The sequence below is a fragment of the Brassica oleracea genome, chromosome C8, assembly GCF_000695525.1.
Source record: "Brassica oleracea var. oleracea cultivar TO1000 chromosome C8, BOL, whole genome shotgun sequence".
NCBI lineage: Eukaryota > Viridiplantae > Streptophyta > Magnoliopsida > Brassicales > Brassicaceae > Brassica > Brassica oleracea.
This window is the reverse complement of record NC_027755.1, coordinates 12727712-12742810: the sequence shown is the minus strand read 5'-3', so window position 1 is coordinate 12742810 and position 15099 is coordinate 12727712. Positions and strand designations below refer to the sequence as shown.

Sequence of the window (15099 nt, the reverse complement as noted above, 5' to 3'; positions counted from 1 at the left end):
TTAAAATAATAATATTTTTTTTTAAAGTAGACGACTTACAGTTAAGTCGTCATAGGTTAGTTTTGCAATTGAAAAAAAAAACTTCAAGATTTAATTATATACAGACGACTTATAATTCAGTCGTCCACGAGACGACTGAAATGTAAGTTGTCCAGGATTTACGAGGTTTGACCAGAATCTCAGAAAAAAATCCTGGACGACTTACTTGTAAGTTGTCTCGTGGACGACTGAAGTTTAAGTCGTCTGTGTATAATTAAATTTTGAAGTTTTTTTTTCAATTGCAAAACTAACCTATGACGACTTAACTGTAAGTCGTCTACTTTTTAAAAAATATTATTATTTTAATTTTTGCCAGACGACTGAAATGTAAGTCGTCTGGGGAAGTCAAACTTCTGTAATTATCCAGTCAAATGCAAAACTAACCTATGACGACTGAAATGTAAGTCGTCTAGGTTCTTTGGAAATTTTTTTGAAACCAAACAATAGTAGACGACTTAACTTTCAGTCGTCTCAGGTTACAGATTTCAAAGTCAATTGCAAAAATAACCTCTGCGTTGACCAGACGACTTCCAGGTAAGTTGTCTACAGCCAGACGACTTCCCAAGTAAGTCGTCTGACGAACAGATCTGGAAAAAAACTCGATGTCATACCTTAAATTGGTGAGATAAGTTCCTTAGCATACATAAGGCTTCTCCAAGCACACAGAATCACAAACGAAAGTAACCCACCCAGAATCGTTAGCTTCTATGACTCTATGAACCATAAAAAATTTAGAATCAAAATCTTGGGTTTTTTTAGCTCATTGTGGAGAGAAAGTGAGAGATATGTTGTGTTTAGTTCACAAGAATGGAAAAAGAAGAAGGGTAAATCGATTTTGGGAGCATTAAGAGCTTCAAATTGGTTGTTCATGGTGGTTGTGGTATTGATGACAATGGCAATCTTGTAATTACTTGAAGATGATGAGGGTGAGAGAGTAAAAATATCATTTTCGAAAAAAAAAAGAAAAAAAAAATTGATGGCATTTTCGTAAATTATATGAACTTGTGTGGTGAATAGGGCAAAACCAATTTTCAAAAAAAAAAGGAGGTTAGTTTTGTGTTTGACTTTAAGTTATAGGTCAATTCTGCAAAAAGCCCAAGAACTTACTTGTTGCTTTTTACAGAAAACAAATTTGCAAATTGAAAATTAATTAACTTATATAAAAATTATTAAAATTAAATATTCAATATATACATAATTACTGTAAATTTAGTTTAAAACCATAAATTTTTAATTAAAGGGTTTTTCGCGGGTACTCATGGGTAACCCTAAAATTCTATGGGTTTTCGGGTTATCCTAATGATACCTGGGTTTTTTCGGATTTTTTAGTTTAGGATATTTTTTGGACAGGTTTAATTTCGGTTCGGGCCGGGTTATTTTACCCATGATAACATCCCTAAAATTCATGGATATCATGACAGGTCTCGCTATGCACAAGTTCGACCATCGTAACAAAATCAACATTTGACCGTATCTAACCAAAATTTTTTCTTTTCCATCAGTCTCACTCATTTTTATATCATCTCTCTTAGCATTTTTGTGAAAGAAAACACATTAATATATTTCTTGATAAACATCACTGGATGGCTACAAAAATTAGAACTAAATGTGATGCTGTTTTGTATCTTTGCTACTAAGACAACCCACATCTTAAGTAAAATAAATGAAAAGAAAAGAATCTAAAACGAAACATTGACCTCGTTTCGCTTGTTAGGCATGAGAATCAACAACCGAAGATTACCTTCTTGGCATAACTTGACAGGGTTCCTATGCTGTGTGAGGATGGCATTGCTGTTTCCTAACAACACATGAGCAATTATGTAACTCTCTCCTTTCTCATTTGCAAATTGCCATTCTCTCACTGTCAAATTGAAATAATCTTTCCGTGAAGATACCGTCGCTTTCACCTCTACGTACTCTAGTTTACCACCTTCGTTTTCGATCAACAGGTCGTAAGGTAAACCGGTTTCGCTCTGCTCATTAACCCATCTGACCTTAGCCTCCTTGGGGTATGTTGCAGCAAAGTATCTGTAAGCGATTTCTTCTCCTTTCCTACCCGTCTGTTGCGCTTGCGCAGCCCAAGGTGTGCCCGTATGAAGTTGATCTCTTTCGCTGAAGTCTGCTGAGAAGGAATTGTTCCATCCATGAAGAAGGTTTGGATTGAGGTTGAAAGTAGCTTGATTCCCTGAGGTTGAGCCACTCTCCATATGCATAGAATATAATGGGTTTGGCTGACTAGCTAGTGAACTTGTGCCTGCACTATTATCATATCCAGCAACCAAGTTTGTATCGGCCGTCTGGATGGGTATTTGTTCCTTAAACGACTCCGCTACATCCTCTTCGCTGCTACTAACATGACCGGAGGCCAACTCTTGCTTAGAATCATCAACATGGAGCTCGCTAGAACCATGTCTTCTTTTGGAACTTGAAGGTATCCAGCTCAAGCTTATCCCAGCTTTCTTCTTGGCTTTAAGAGCAGATTTTAGGGACCAGATCTTTTCACCTTCAGGAATCTTCTGAACTTTTTGACTGTTCACAATGAATGATTCCATTTGACCCTCGCTCAAGCCAGATTCTGCCATTGTTTGGATCAAGTGAAGGAAATTTGCCAAATGCAGATCAGGAACCCCGTTGAAAAACAAACGAGACAGTTCCATGAACAAGGAATGGGAATCCAGACATGGTGTTGTGTACAGAGCTTTATCCTGAAGACAACAAAATCAAAACACAAACATACAACTAATTCATCACCATTGCATCGTATCACACTGAAGTTGGTCAAAATATCAATAACGAAGCACATGCTAATTTTCCAGATTTGGAAAAAGCAGTTGAGGTATTATGAAATCACTGTTCCAGTCAAGAGGGTACGATAGAAGCAAAGATCTACTTGCAAATAAACAGAGAGGAGTTTCAAATAACCACAAAGACAATGTCACAGCCCTGTAATCCCAAAATACACTGGATAAATTACTGCAAGAAACGATGGTGAAAGAAGACATACCTGCAAAAGAGAGCTACATTTGTACTCCTTTTTAGAGAAAATATCATATTGTGGTATGACATTCTTATAGCATAACTTCTCAACGACAAAGACTTGTAGGCGCTTGACTTGACTATATACAGTCTTTTTTGTTTGGGTATACTTCTCATGATGGAGAGTAAAAATATATCGCTGAGCATAAGGCAGAGACCAGTTCACAAGTGACACGGTTACACTGTTATCTTGCAAACCTTCATATTTTGCTTCGCGCTGTACCACCTGGAAAAAAATGTAAACATTCACAGAGTGAATTTGAGGTGACGCCATTGAAACTAGTGTTACACAATATGTAAAGGCAACACATATACAAGTTCTACACTGGTAAACGTCTACACTACAAGAACGGTGGTTTTGGAGTAAGTGAAACACAATTCATGCCGTTTATATCAAATCCAATGTCCCTCAGACCCCCTCCTAGATGTATGTAAATTCAATATATCATTGTGCAAGGTGAAGATTAGTTACCTCAGAAATACTTGGAATGCCCAAGCTCTGCATCAGCACAGATACTTTTGTGTGAAGCAGTTCTTTCTCTTCGTCAGTATTTTCCCCGAAGTAAATAAACTGAATATTATCCTTCTTTTTAAATCTCTTCTTTAACTTCTCACAATCACACCAACATACGAGACCGAACGAGGAGTGTAAGGAAATCCACTTATCACTTTCAGTAGGAAGCACAGTGTAGTCGACCTCTGAAAGTTTCTCTTTAAAGTGAACAACATCTTCGGCAGATTTACCAGATTTCAAGTCATCACTCCACTTCAGGAAAATTTTGAAGACCTAGACATGAACTTGACACTTTAGCAAAGAAGAATATAGATAGAAGATAAACAAGACGAGAGTGATTTATTTTGAAGTAAATAACTTACAGCCTTGGCAGCACATGAGGGTGACACATAATGTGCGAATTGCCCTAGAATTTTAAGGTACTCTTGAAAAGAAGGCGTCTCAGATACTCCACACCCATTCACAAAAAAATCATGGAGACCTGAATAGATATTGCACAATGTTTTCCTACGCAATGATTCCACAACACCGCTGATCTGCGAACTGATCTCTTTTATCTCATCTAAAACGCCAGCAGAATCATTCCAGTAAACATCATTATGTGACAAGAATATTCCAGATATCAGATCATTTTGCCTACTTCCATTTTGATTCGGGACAAATACAAAAGGGAGAGCATGGAGCTTTTCAGTAATTTTCTGCTTTGAATCAGCCATTTCATTCCACAAAAACTTGTAAAATCTGGTAACCTGAGAGATGCTGCAAAAGAAAAGACAGCGTTGTATACTGTTAGAAAATCCGCGACGACCTGAATGTCTCGCATCATCATCATGAGTTTTTGGTGTCACACAAAGGAGGTAGAAAAACAAACACTTGACTGGAAGAAGAATGTCGCAATAACATAGAAAACAAGAACAGCTCGTTCCAAAATACATTAAATGACAATTTATCTAAAGCCTATGGTCTCTACACATAATAGGGTATTAAGAAAACTGTAGAACTCAGTTCTAATGTCATCAGACCTAATGTTCTTAGTGCGGAGAAGGAATCAAAGCACCGCAAAATATCATGCACGACAGAGAACAGTAGTTTAAGAACTCCTTATTTTAATGATGTCGAAAGAAAGTAACTTAAGATGACACCAGATGAAGTACTTAAGAAGCTGGAGGAATGAAGTTAGAATCAGAAAACTATTCTAGAAGAAATAAGAGGTAGTGCACAAAAAGATAAAAGCACAAACTTAAAATTATTTCATAACCGTAGAGTTGTACCTTGATTTGAAAGAGTCTCCACAGTGCACCCAAGTTTCTAGGATTTCCAGAGCATCATCGAGGGAAACTTTGGTCTTGAAACCAATATCATTAAGTAACTTGACACTCGTAACCTGTTCCACAATAATCCAAGTATAGATGACTGAAGAAAGAAGGTTAAACAAAGAGATGAAAGAACTCCTCCGCTAGGAGGTCCATATGGTAGTAATCAATCCAAGCAAGGTTTAAGATATTAAAACAACACCCACATCTCTAAATAAATTTCAAGACCTTCTATGTACTTCTTATAGGTCCATTAGAAAAGACTCACTCAAAAGCCAATTTATCCACTGCTTTCGGAACTAACAGTTGTAATAGCAAAAGCACGTTATAACATTAGTAAGACAAAGACAAAACCAACCTTCGGAACTGCATAGGGAGCATTCATGCCAAGTATTGACCGCACATCATCACAATCATGATAGAGATCTTTCGCAAGATGCAACTTGTTGTCCATGCTTGAAACTATCCACTGAGAAACACAAATTACCCTCATAAATGAAGATTCTGATGATCTGATGACACCATGCGTGCCCGAGTTATAGTTAACAGTTGTTTTGTCATGGTAGCAATTATCCCACAGTCTATCAACGACTTCCAGAAGATACTTGCAACCTTCACGGCAATTACTTTTGTGCAGGAGAGACAAGAGAACAGCGAGTTCCGGAGATTCCCAGTCTATAGCAGCCAATCCGGGAGATAACAAGTTGGTATCATACTTTTCACAGCGTGAAACAGTGTAGAATTCAGCAATGCTCTTTTCAACTTGAACCACTTGAACAAAATCGGATATCCCAACCTCTTGAAAAAAACCCCGCCACTCCTTCATCCCGCATGCATAGAGCTTTGATGCTGGATGTTTCAAGTAGGTACCATCAACCACATGCCACAATATATCCAAGGTTTTGGTAAGCTTCTTCATGTTAACCTGGTTTCCAAATTCTTCACCGAAATGAATTGACGCCTCACCTAGCTGTTTTAACCCATAATTTGTCAATATCAGAGCTTTGCTTCTCAGCTCAGATATTATGTAATTCCTCTCGCTCTGACAAACATGGCAGCTGGATCGTAGATGTGTCATTACAAAACATAAGTAATCTACCATCAAACCCTCCGGTGTACCTCTATTCTTCGCCTCAAAGGCTGGTAATATATGCACTTTGATGATTTCATGTGCTGACAGCTTTTGAATGCCAATTACAGAAAGCATGTTTATGAGGTCATCTGCAGTGGATTTTTCACCAACAGAGGTCGCCAAGAGAAAGGAATGATCAACGGTTCGGAGATTTCCATATAACATAGGAAATGCTTCAAATACATCGCCAACGTCAGACCCAGATGTCTCATGGTGCAACCAGACTGCGCCTTCATCTAAAGAGGTGAACTTACCATTTGACAGGGGTATGAATGGGATCTTACGAAGGCTGTCCATAAGAGTCTTATCTATACCTAATTCTACATTACCATGCCCAGAAGAACGGGATACTATGTATAGTTCAGTAAGAAAAGACGATAACCATGCAAAGCCCATTGATTGCAAACAATCTTTCTTGTGACTCAATGAAGAAAGAATCTGCACTAAAGTCTTTGGTCCATAATCTTCAATGCCCAGTGCCCTTGACAGGGAATCTGACAAAACTATATCTTTGTCCAAAAAACCCAGAGCAAGATGCTCTTGAAGCAATCCATCGTTAAGAAGAACCCTTATCTTTTCATTCCAGTTTCTTAAAACCTTGCAAGGAGGAACCCATTGTTCACCATCTCCATCAAGCAGCAAGCAATTTGTTGTTCTCAATCTAGATATAATGGAACGAGGGAGAGAAGAAAAGAACCCATGCACTTCCCCAACGAGAGGCACAAGCTGCATGTATGAGGACACAGCTTTACCCAGATTCTGGTCGAAAGAAGGGAGACTGCAAAAATACCCTAGAGCACCAACAAACAAACCCGGAAATTCTGACAACAACCACTGGTTCCAAGGACTATCCTCATCAACATCCTCCCTTGACGATGTAAGGATGAAATCCCCTTGTAGAATAAATTTCAAACCATAAGTTCTTAGAGGAAGAAAAGCAAAAACGGGTTCTTGAATCATACAAGATCTGTAAGTTCCATCTTCTAGCATGTCAAGAGTAAATCCTATGGAAATCTCTGTTGTCTGAACGTCATCACGAAGAGCAGACTTTAATTTCTCTGATGCTACAAACCATGTCATGCTATTTTCCCCACATGAAACCTTTACGATATTTTTGCTCACAACCTCTTTCCTCATGACCAAGAGAGAATCGTCAAGCATGTTTCTGTATACTATGCACTGGAGGCGATGTAGGAAGAGTAATAAAGAAGGATGAAGGTCTGAAAACATAGGTTCAATGTGATTCACTGTTGTTATTTCGAAATCAAGGGCTCTGAAAGGAAGTGCAATGCAGGTGTTCCATTTTGCATCTTTCAGTTGTAAAGCACGGCCAGATAGCATGCTGGTAAGTGATTCGACATCATGTGGAGGTACAACAGTCGGTAAAATGTATCCAATCTGACCCTCACTTATATCAAACTTGAAATGGAAACCATTTGAGTGGATCTCGGGAGCATCAGAAACCTGGAAGCGAAACCAAGCAAAAATATTATAAGTAGTTATTTAAGAAAGAAATTGCTATAATCTTTCTATCACTTGGCGTTAACGCTCATATACGTCTTTCAAGCTGACTTGTTTCGTAATAGCTATTCCCATGGCCAATCCTACCTCATTTAAGCATGGGTTCCATAGTAGCATTCACATAAAGAACAAAATCATAATCTATACAATGAATTTTCTTTGCACATACCCGAAACACTGACTTGAAGCCAATTCCTTTCTTCCCTATGTATCCACCAGATCCTTTCTTTGTTGATCGACCAACATCACACAAGGCCTGAATGTTCTCAGGCATGAAACCACACTCGTTGTTTAATACAACAATCCCAGTCTTCTGAAGAATGAATGTGAGTGTGGGTTCCACATGTTCAGGGTACTTATTGTCATCAGCATTTTGAACCTGAAGCAACAATAGCAGGAAAGTAAGATGATGAAAAGTGATAAAGACAACATCTAACAACCTGTGATATTATCTATCTATTTTCTTCAACAGACGAGAACCATTAAAGTCCCTCCCAGGACAAACAAACATTTGACTACTCATTATCCCTCTCCCATTACAAGGATAACGATAACTGAAACATCTACCAGTTGACAGCATAACAGTACCGCCTAATTACTAATCATTTAGGGCACGCTAGAACTCGATTATAGGATACACAATGCATAAGAATTGACCAATTGTGTATTAAAACAAACTCGATTAATATGCTTCTAAGAAGATGATGAACAAAGAAAGAAATAAGGAAATAATACTCACGAGTTCAAGAATAAAGTGTGAATCCTGAGAATACAATTCCTGGGACAAACACTGAAGTGCTCTTCCTAACCGAGCATGTTGTTTCTGCAACATACTGGTCTCGGCACCAGAAGAACTTGAATCCAGCCCAAACTCATCCCGTCTGATTAAATCAATAACTGAGGCTGGATTATCATGAAACTCAGGTGCAGTTTGGGTAAATGCCTCCCCAACAGAATCACATAAATCCCCAGCACCACCAAAAGTGTGACAAGATCCATGAGGCTCTTTATTATCTTCACACAGTGTCTCTGATACGATCATGCAACTTTCGTCGGTATGAATTGGGTCCTCCAGTTCTTGAACAAAACCTGCGCCAGAATCTAAGTTGGACGAAGCAGTTTCCACTATTGCAGAGTCTAGCACAGATGATGAGCAAAAATTACTGTAATCATTAATCCACTCAACAATGCCTAGCCGCAATCCGGCATCGTGCAGCATGATGCGCTGCTCTGTATGCTCGCATGCAGACAAAACTCTTGTGGGAGCATCTTTAACAACAGAACGCAGTCCCGATAGCAAGACATCAGCAGCTAAACAGCAAAACTCCCCAGGTAAATAGCCCAGACAATCAAGAAGGAATTTTGAAGCAGCATAGTCACTTTTACCCACTTTAGTTTTCTGTTCTCCAACTATCACTTTGTCCGAAGAAGCACTGAACTGTACTGGCCCGCGCACGTTCCCAAGAGAATTCCTACCATCTAGATCCATCTCCTTGGAATGGTTATCTACAAATACTTCAAATGCACGTTTTGCGTAGCATTTTAGTAGGGAAAATGGTAGATGTGTTCGTCCATTCAATGATATCAACGACAATAACTGCACAGAAGTACGGTAAGCAGACCCTTGAAGAGCAGCCTCTAAGAATGAATCTGCTGTTGCAGAAGGATCTGTGCGGATAATCTTACCATCCTTTGTCACTAGACACAGCAGATCTTTTGAATTAATCTCATTCAAACACCCCATAAGAGGACCAGCGTATGGGGCAAACTTAAGATCCCAGTGACACCATGAATTTAAATCTGACAAAAACGGAGCTCTAAGCAGAACATCTAAAATCTCTTTGGATGAAACAGCATTCAGTGGGCTGCTTCCCGAGTCACTAGTATTTCCCACTGTCGGGGATTCTTCTAAATGCTTACTGGTCAAAGATTTTTCAGCTCCCAGCAATGTTGAAGAAAAGAGGAGACATTTAGAACCAGATTTGTTCTTGTAGCTACTGATGATTTCAGTGAAATTTTCCTCTGAATCTTTTCCTACAACCTGGAGATAAACTGTTGGAAATTGTTCTGCAAGCAGTCGAGCCACCATCTGTCTAGATATCTCATTGCCACCTGCAAATTCAGAAGCTTGCGATAGCAATTGAGTCAACAGATTCTCATTCACGTGGACCTCCAGAGGATACTCTTCCCGTAATTCTCTGGCTAGAAACCTTCGAAGTTGTGTTGGTAGCAGTAACATGTGTTTCTCCAAGAAAGTGGAAAATTCACCCCAACCAAGAGACTCAAAATCCTGTACTTGAAACTGCTCTGCCAACAAAATCTGGCAAGTCTGCAGCTTCCTAAAGATACTGATGAGCTTCTCTCCAGAAAGATCATGCTCAAAATGCAAGGAAAGCCTTCTGATAATTTCTTCAGCAGTATTACCTAATAGATAAAATTGATCAGATTGCAAATTGCAATAGAAATGACGAGCACAAAAAACTGCCACCGTGCCACAAAAGCTTATTAGATAAAGTATTCCAGGAAACAGTTCCCATTCGATTATAGTTGAATTATGTAGTATTTGAATTGCTCAAATAAAGTACATATCATGATGCTACAGTGGTGATTGACCAGACAATTTGATATAAAACAAATAACTAACCAAAATTCAACAAGCACAGAGCAGTACTGAATATAGAGAACAAAAATATACTCACTGTGTTTTGGAAGCATAACATGCTGAGTTTTGTTTAACTCATTGTCTTCGCTTGGCTTAATATCATCTACCTGATTTCCTGTGCATGGATTAGTCGTATCACTTTGGCTCGCTAATTGCAAAGTATCATATATACTATCACACGTTCCACGTCTCATTGAGGTTACCTGCAAATGCAGCACAAGAAAGAAATAAAAAATTAAAGAAGAAAAAACATCAGTAGATTTCTTAGTTTAAGATGAAATATCATACGATGAATGCTTCCAGAGGAAGTTAACTTTCATTTGAACAGATTATATTTTTCCACATCAGGATAATGAGAATACTTGAACATATAATATTTTCCACATCACGATAAGCAGAAAAATCACATTGAAAAAGCTGATTTTGATTTAGAAGACACTGGTAAAACATCTACATTGTTCCAGAAACATCTATAACATCTACTGTTCAAAAACTCACATGAATCAAGCTACAGAGAAAGATAAAAGTCAATCTACAGAAAACAAGCGCACTATTAAGCTAAACAAGATGGACTTTTTCAATTTTCTAAAATGATTTTGTACATGTGAAAGATGGATATAAGGGTACAAATGACTAAGAAACCCCATAGAAAAACTCATCCATAAAAGGGTACAAATTATATTACTACTTAATTGCGGCAAACATCTGCAACTTTTTCCTTGAGCAAAAACAAAAATAAATGATCAAAATCAAGAAGAAAAAACGAGATATTATCCCGGAAACAGATTCCCCCCTGCACCTAAAAGTTTCTTGCACCACTGGAGTTTTACTTTCTTCTGATTATTACAGTAGGGAAAATCTGATTGCCGGGAAGAAACTAAGACATCTGAAGAAAGACAATCCAGAAAACTCTGGAACACAAAACAAGAAGCTTTTTGCATGAAAAGAAAGTGAAAGCAGCTGACAAAAAAAATGCCATAATCTCCCTGTCAAATTCAGGCGTATAAAAAGGACAACCAGGTTTTTATATATATATTCCCTAATTGATATTTCGAAAGAAAATCTGCAACCTCAGCTGTTGGAAGCTTTCTATTATTTAATTAAAGAAAATATGGTGACAAAGGGACACTAGTTTATCAACAGAGTAGTATTTTTATCCTGTTCCAGCCTGCCTCAGTGACATTGTGATGTGCACATGCAGAATCAAAGAGCAAAGCTGAACTAGGGAATTTTTTACATTTGCCAAACTCAAATCCAAGACCTTGCAACTGGGTGCTAAGTCTCAGACTCGAGCAAATACGTTTGAGCCACACAAATATGAGCAGGAAAACAAAAACCAACAGCTTTATACCAAGTAGAAGAAGTTTCCCTCATAATGGTAATTTCAGAAATAAAATTAGATTGAACTAATTAAAGCATAGGAAACGAAGAAGGGCATCTCGGGAAATCACACAAACGAAAATGCAAAAATTCAAATATGAACACTCACAGCGACATTTAGTAATCCAACAAATGGAAATGATGACATTGCTTTAGCTCTTTCATTTCGTACTTCAGAGCCCCCCAAGTGGTAAAAAGACAGCATTTTCTCAACAACCTACAAAAATAAAAGAGAGTATTAGGAAATATACAAACATGCAGCCTCACAGCTTCTTGCTTGAACTAATTCTCTTTCAGATTTAAGTAAAAAGATGTATCTTATATATGATTCAAACAGTCATACAATCTCGATATACCTCGATATACCGAACACGAACTTACAGTTGAAGTGCTTAGCTCTTTGCAGGGGTCCTTCCAAATCGAAATGAACTTTCTCAAAGCCCCTTCGTCAAGTGTGAAGTCAGCCTCATCGACACCGAAAATCTTCTTATCATCAGAATAATCTACTGATTTAGGTATCTCTCGTTTCGCATTTTCTCTTAGCAATTTGGTGGGGCGTCTCCTAAGCGATTTGGACGAACTGGATTTTCCATGACTAGGATTGTCATCCTTCCTTTTCTTATCGGAGCCCCCAAGCCGCTTCATCTCTTCCGCAACAGATGGATATGGACAACAACTGGTATGGTCAGAAGTTTTAAGATTTTGAACCTCATAATCAACACTATCGTTGTCTTCTGAGCTTGATGAATCAAATCTTGTATGCTTGCCACAATAATCCTTATGCTGTAAAGCAAATGATTCCGCGCGCTCAGAGATGGTAAGGGATTTAACTTTCGATTGTTTCTTTGATGAGGGGATGTTATGCTTCTGGTGCAGTTCAGTCAGTAAGATTTTCAACGTTTCACCTTCTTTTCTCTTAGCGTCTTGAATGTAAGATACATGCATCCTATAAAAAAATGCATTAATCACATAATCAGCTAACGCAATTCATACGAATGCGTCTGGTAATGCGTCTTAGAAAAGCAGATTCATCATTGAAAAGCCAATACGAAAACATCTGCAACCAATTCATACAATAGAACTATGAAAAGACATCTGTTGCGGTAACAAAGATGTGAAAAAAGAATATAAACATGAAATGGAATCAAATCAATAGCAAATTTTGCAATAAAGATAAAGAATTGGATGTAAAACTTATATGTGCAAACTCCATTCAAATGACTAGTCAGCAAATTTCTAAAACTATACATGAGCATGCAGATAAGACTCATTTCTTTCTAAATCACAACGACATATCAAACCGAGCACATCACTGATGTTCCAGTCCTCAACCTATTACTAGATACTTATTCACCACTTAAAGTGAATGAAATCAAAAGCCAAGTAACAAAAGTTCAATACTCTCGAATAAATTACTAGATTTGGGGAGGGAGTAAATTTTTAAATAAACCTTAATACTATCAAACTAATTAAACTCCTAAGCAAGTTTAGATAATTAAACTCCTAAGCAAGTTTAGATAATTCAATTAAAAAAAAGAACAAAATCATACCGTAAGCTCTGAATACGCACACCAAGGTTTTCTTTGCTTGCAACTGATTTTTTAGTAGCAACGAAATTAAGGAACTCATCGACCTTGACATCATCTGTAATATAAGTGTAGAGATAGGTATCAAGAAATGATATTATCTCCTCAGTAGTGATCTGAACGGGTCCACTAGAGCTGGATATGGATGGAAAATAGAGCAAGACTAGTGAATGTTGCAGCAAAGGTCCCAGTTCCAGATCATCGAAAGAATCAACAAACTCGTTTCGACATATTGCCATCTCCAAATCATACAGGGTCACGATTCTTCTAGCCCCAACATAGCAATGAATAAATGCATTAACCTACAAGACATCGAGAAACGCACATAAAAGGCTAAACCTTTGCCCTTTTCATCACTGGTAAAAAAACAACACACTTGCTGTTGTAAAGCTTTTACCTTGCCTTCCAGGGCCATAAGTTGGCGAAGAGAAGGAACATCTTGCATCTGCACCCCTAATGTACGCCAAGAATCAGCTTGAAGTTCTTCTAGAACCGATCTCGAGACTCTAGTAGAAGAAACGCTCTCTCCAGCAGCAATCACTGCCTTACGCGTCTCGTTGACAGCCTTATCAATCCGCATGACTTCTACTTTCCGTTTCGGCTGTTTCGAGGAAGGCTTCTCCGAAGAAGAAGCGGTCCCTCCATGGGTTCGAGAACCACCACTATCATCAGCGCCTACAGTAGCAGGAATCGGTAGAGATTTTGGGACCTCTTTATCAGTCCCCTCTTTGCGCCTTCGTTTCGAGGAAGGGCGATCGACTGCGATTGCTCCTCCACGTTCCTGAGAGGAACTGATGTCGTTGCTAGACGGCGGAGGCTGGGGAGGGAGGGCGAAGCTCGGTACATGGGATTGAAGGAAGACATTCGCGCCGCCACCGCCGAATTGGGGATGGTGGAAATTGAGATTCTGGAAATTAGGGTTTCCGAAGGAGTAGTCGGGGAAGTTAGGGCGGTAGTAGCTCGTCGGAAACTGAGGCAGAGGGTATCGAATAGGTTGTTGTTGGAGACTGAAATTGGGAAACACAAGATTCGTAGATTGAGGAAGATAACCACCGTTTCCTCTGCCGCTTCCACCGTTGCCGGAGGAGCCCTGGGACCACGAGCCGTCGCGATTCCCTTGCATTCGTCGGCGAGGGAATAGCTACGAATTGGAAAAGAGAAGAAAAGGCGACAGTTAGGGTTTAACGGCTTCTGAGTTGGGTCTTTATAAATAAATACAAGTCCCTCTGTGTTCGCGATTCAGAGGGTTAAAGAAAGTTTAGGATGAATCGTACCGGTTTTAATCTATTTTTCCAAACCGGATTTGGATTATGGAGCAGGTATTTAAGAAAACCCAATTGACCTACTTTCGTGTTCACGTAAAAACGAGCATGAGTGAATTACGGGATATTACCAAAATTAGGGTGTCCAATCCGACTCGAGTCTAATGTGATTTGTATGGTACGATTTTGGTTTCAGTTTGTATTCAAAATTTTTTTATGTGCAAAAATTAATTCATCATTTTAATCATATACTAGGATAAGACCGGCGCTCTGCGCAGGATGAGTTTACATAACTAAAATTTAAAATATATAGTATTAACAAATTAAATATGTATATGTGTTGGATCTTTTTATATCTATACAACTGTGTTTTTATATAATCATATATAAGTTGGAATGAGACCATTTGTAATTGAAATTTTAGACGAAAAACCTTTGAATTTTTCATGGACCAGATCAATATGGACTTATAGATTTTACACGAATTTCACAATTTCACAATTTTACATAAGATGGAAAATAAAAATATTAAAAAAACAACTACAAATTTGGCAAGTCTTTAAAGCAATGTTTTGATATTGACTCAACATTCTAGTGGGATCAATCATCGGACCAATCCAACCGGTTCAGTCAGGTTTAAAATTTTAACCTAAT

The 15099-nt window shown here is 38.3% G+C and overlaps 1 protein-coding gene across 1 annotated transcript; it reads right to left on the bottom strand.

Annotated features, from left to right (window-relative positions):
• Positions 1–1555: 1555 nt before the first annotated feature.
• Positions 1556–14394, bottom strand: LOC106311563. Its single transcript, XM_013748766.1, has 13 exons — positions 13581–14394; positions 13148–13485; positions 11979–12543; positions 11707–11814; positions 10255–10420; positions 8295–9979; positions 7725–7934; positions 5261–7498; positions 4861–4973; positions 3952–4348; positions 3548–3862; positions 3044–3301; positions 1556–2744 (listed from the first exon to the last, which is right to left on the bottom strand). The coding sequence occupies exons 1-13, from the start codon at positions 14304–14306 to the stop codon at positions 1719–1721; spliced, it is 8145 nt and encodes a 2714-aa protein (XP_013604220.1). The 5' UTR covers positions 14307–14394; the 3' UTR covers positions 1556–1718.
• Between the last annotated feature and the right edge of the window lie 705 nt (positions 14395–15099).

What these genes read in the sequence shown, in the direction of transcription:
- LOC106311563 (XM_013748766.1), bottom strand. Translation starts at nt 14,306, where the DNA reads ATGCAAGGGAATCGCGACGGCTCGTGGTCCCAGGGCTCCTCCGGCAAC. An exon ending in GCTTCAAGTCAGTGTTTCGG is followed by an intron (nt 7,499 to 7,724) that starts GTATGTGCAAAG and finishes TTTCGCTTCCAG; the next exon opens with GTTTCTGATGCTCCCGAGAT. An exon ending in CCTCATGTGCTGCCAAGGCT is followed by an intron (nt 3,863 to 3,951) that starts GTAAGTTATTTA and finishes GTTCATGTCTAG; the next exon opens with GTCTTCAAAATTTTCCTGAA.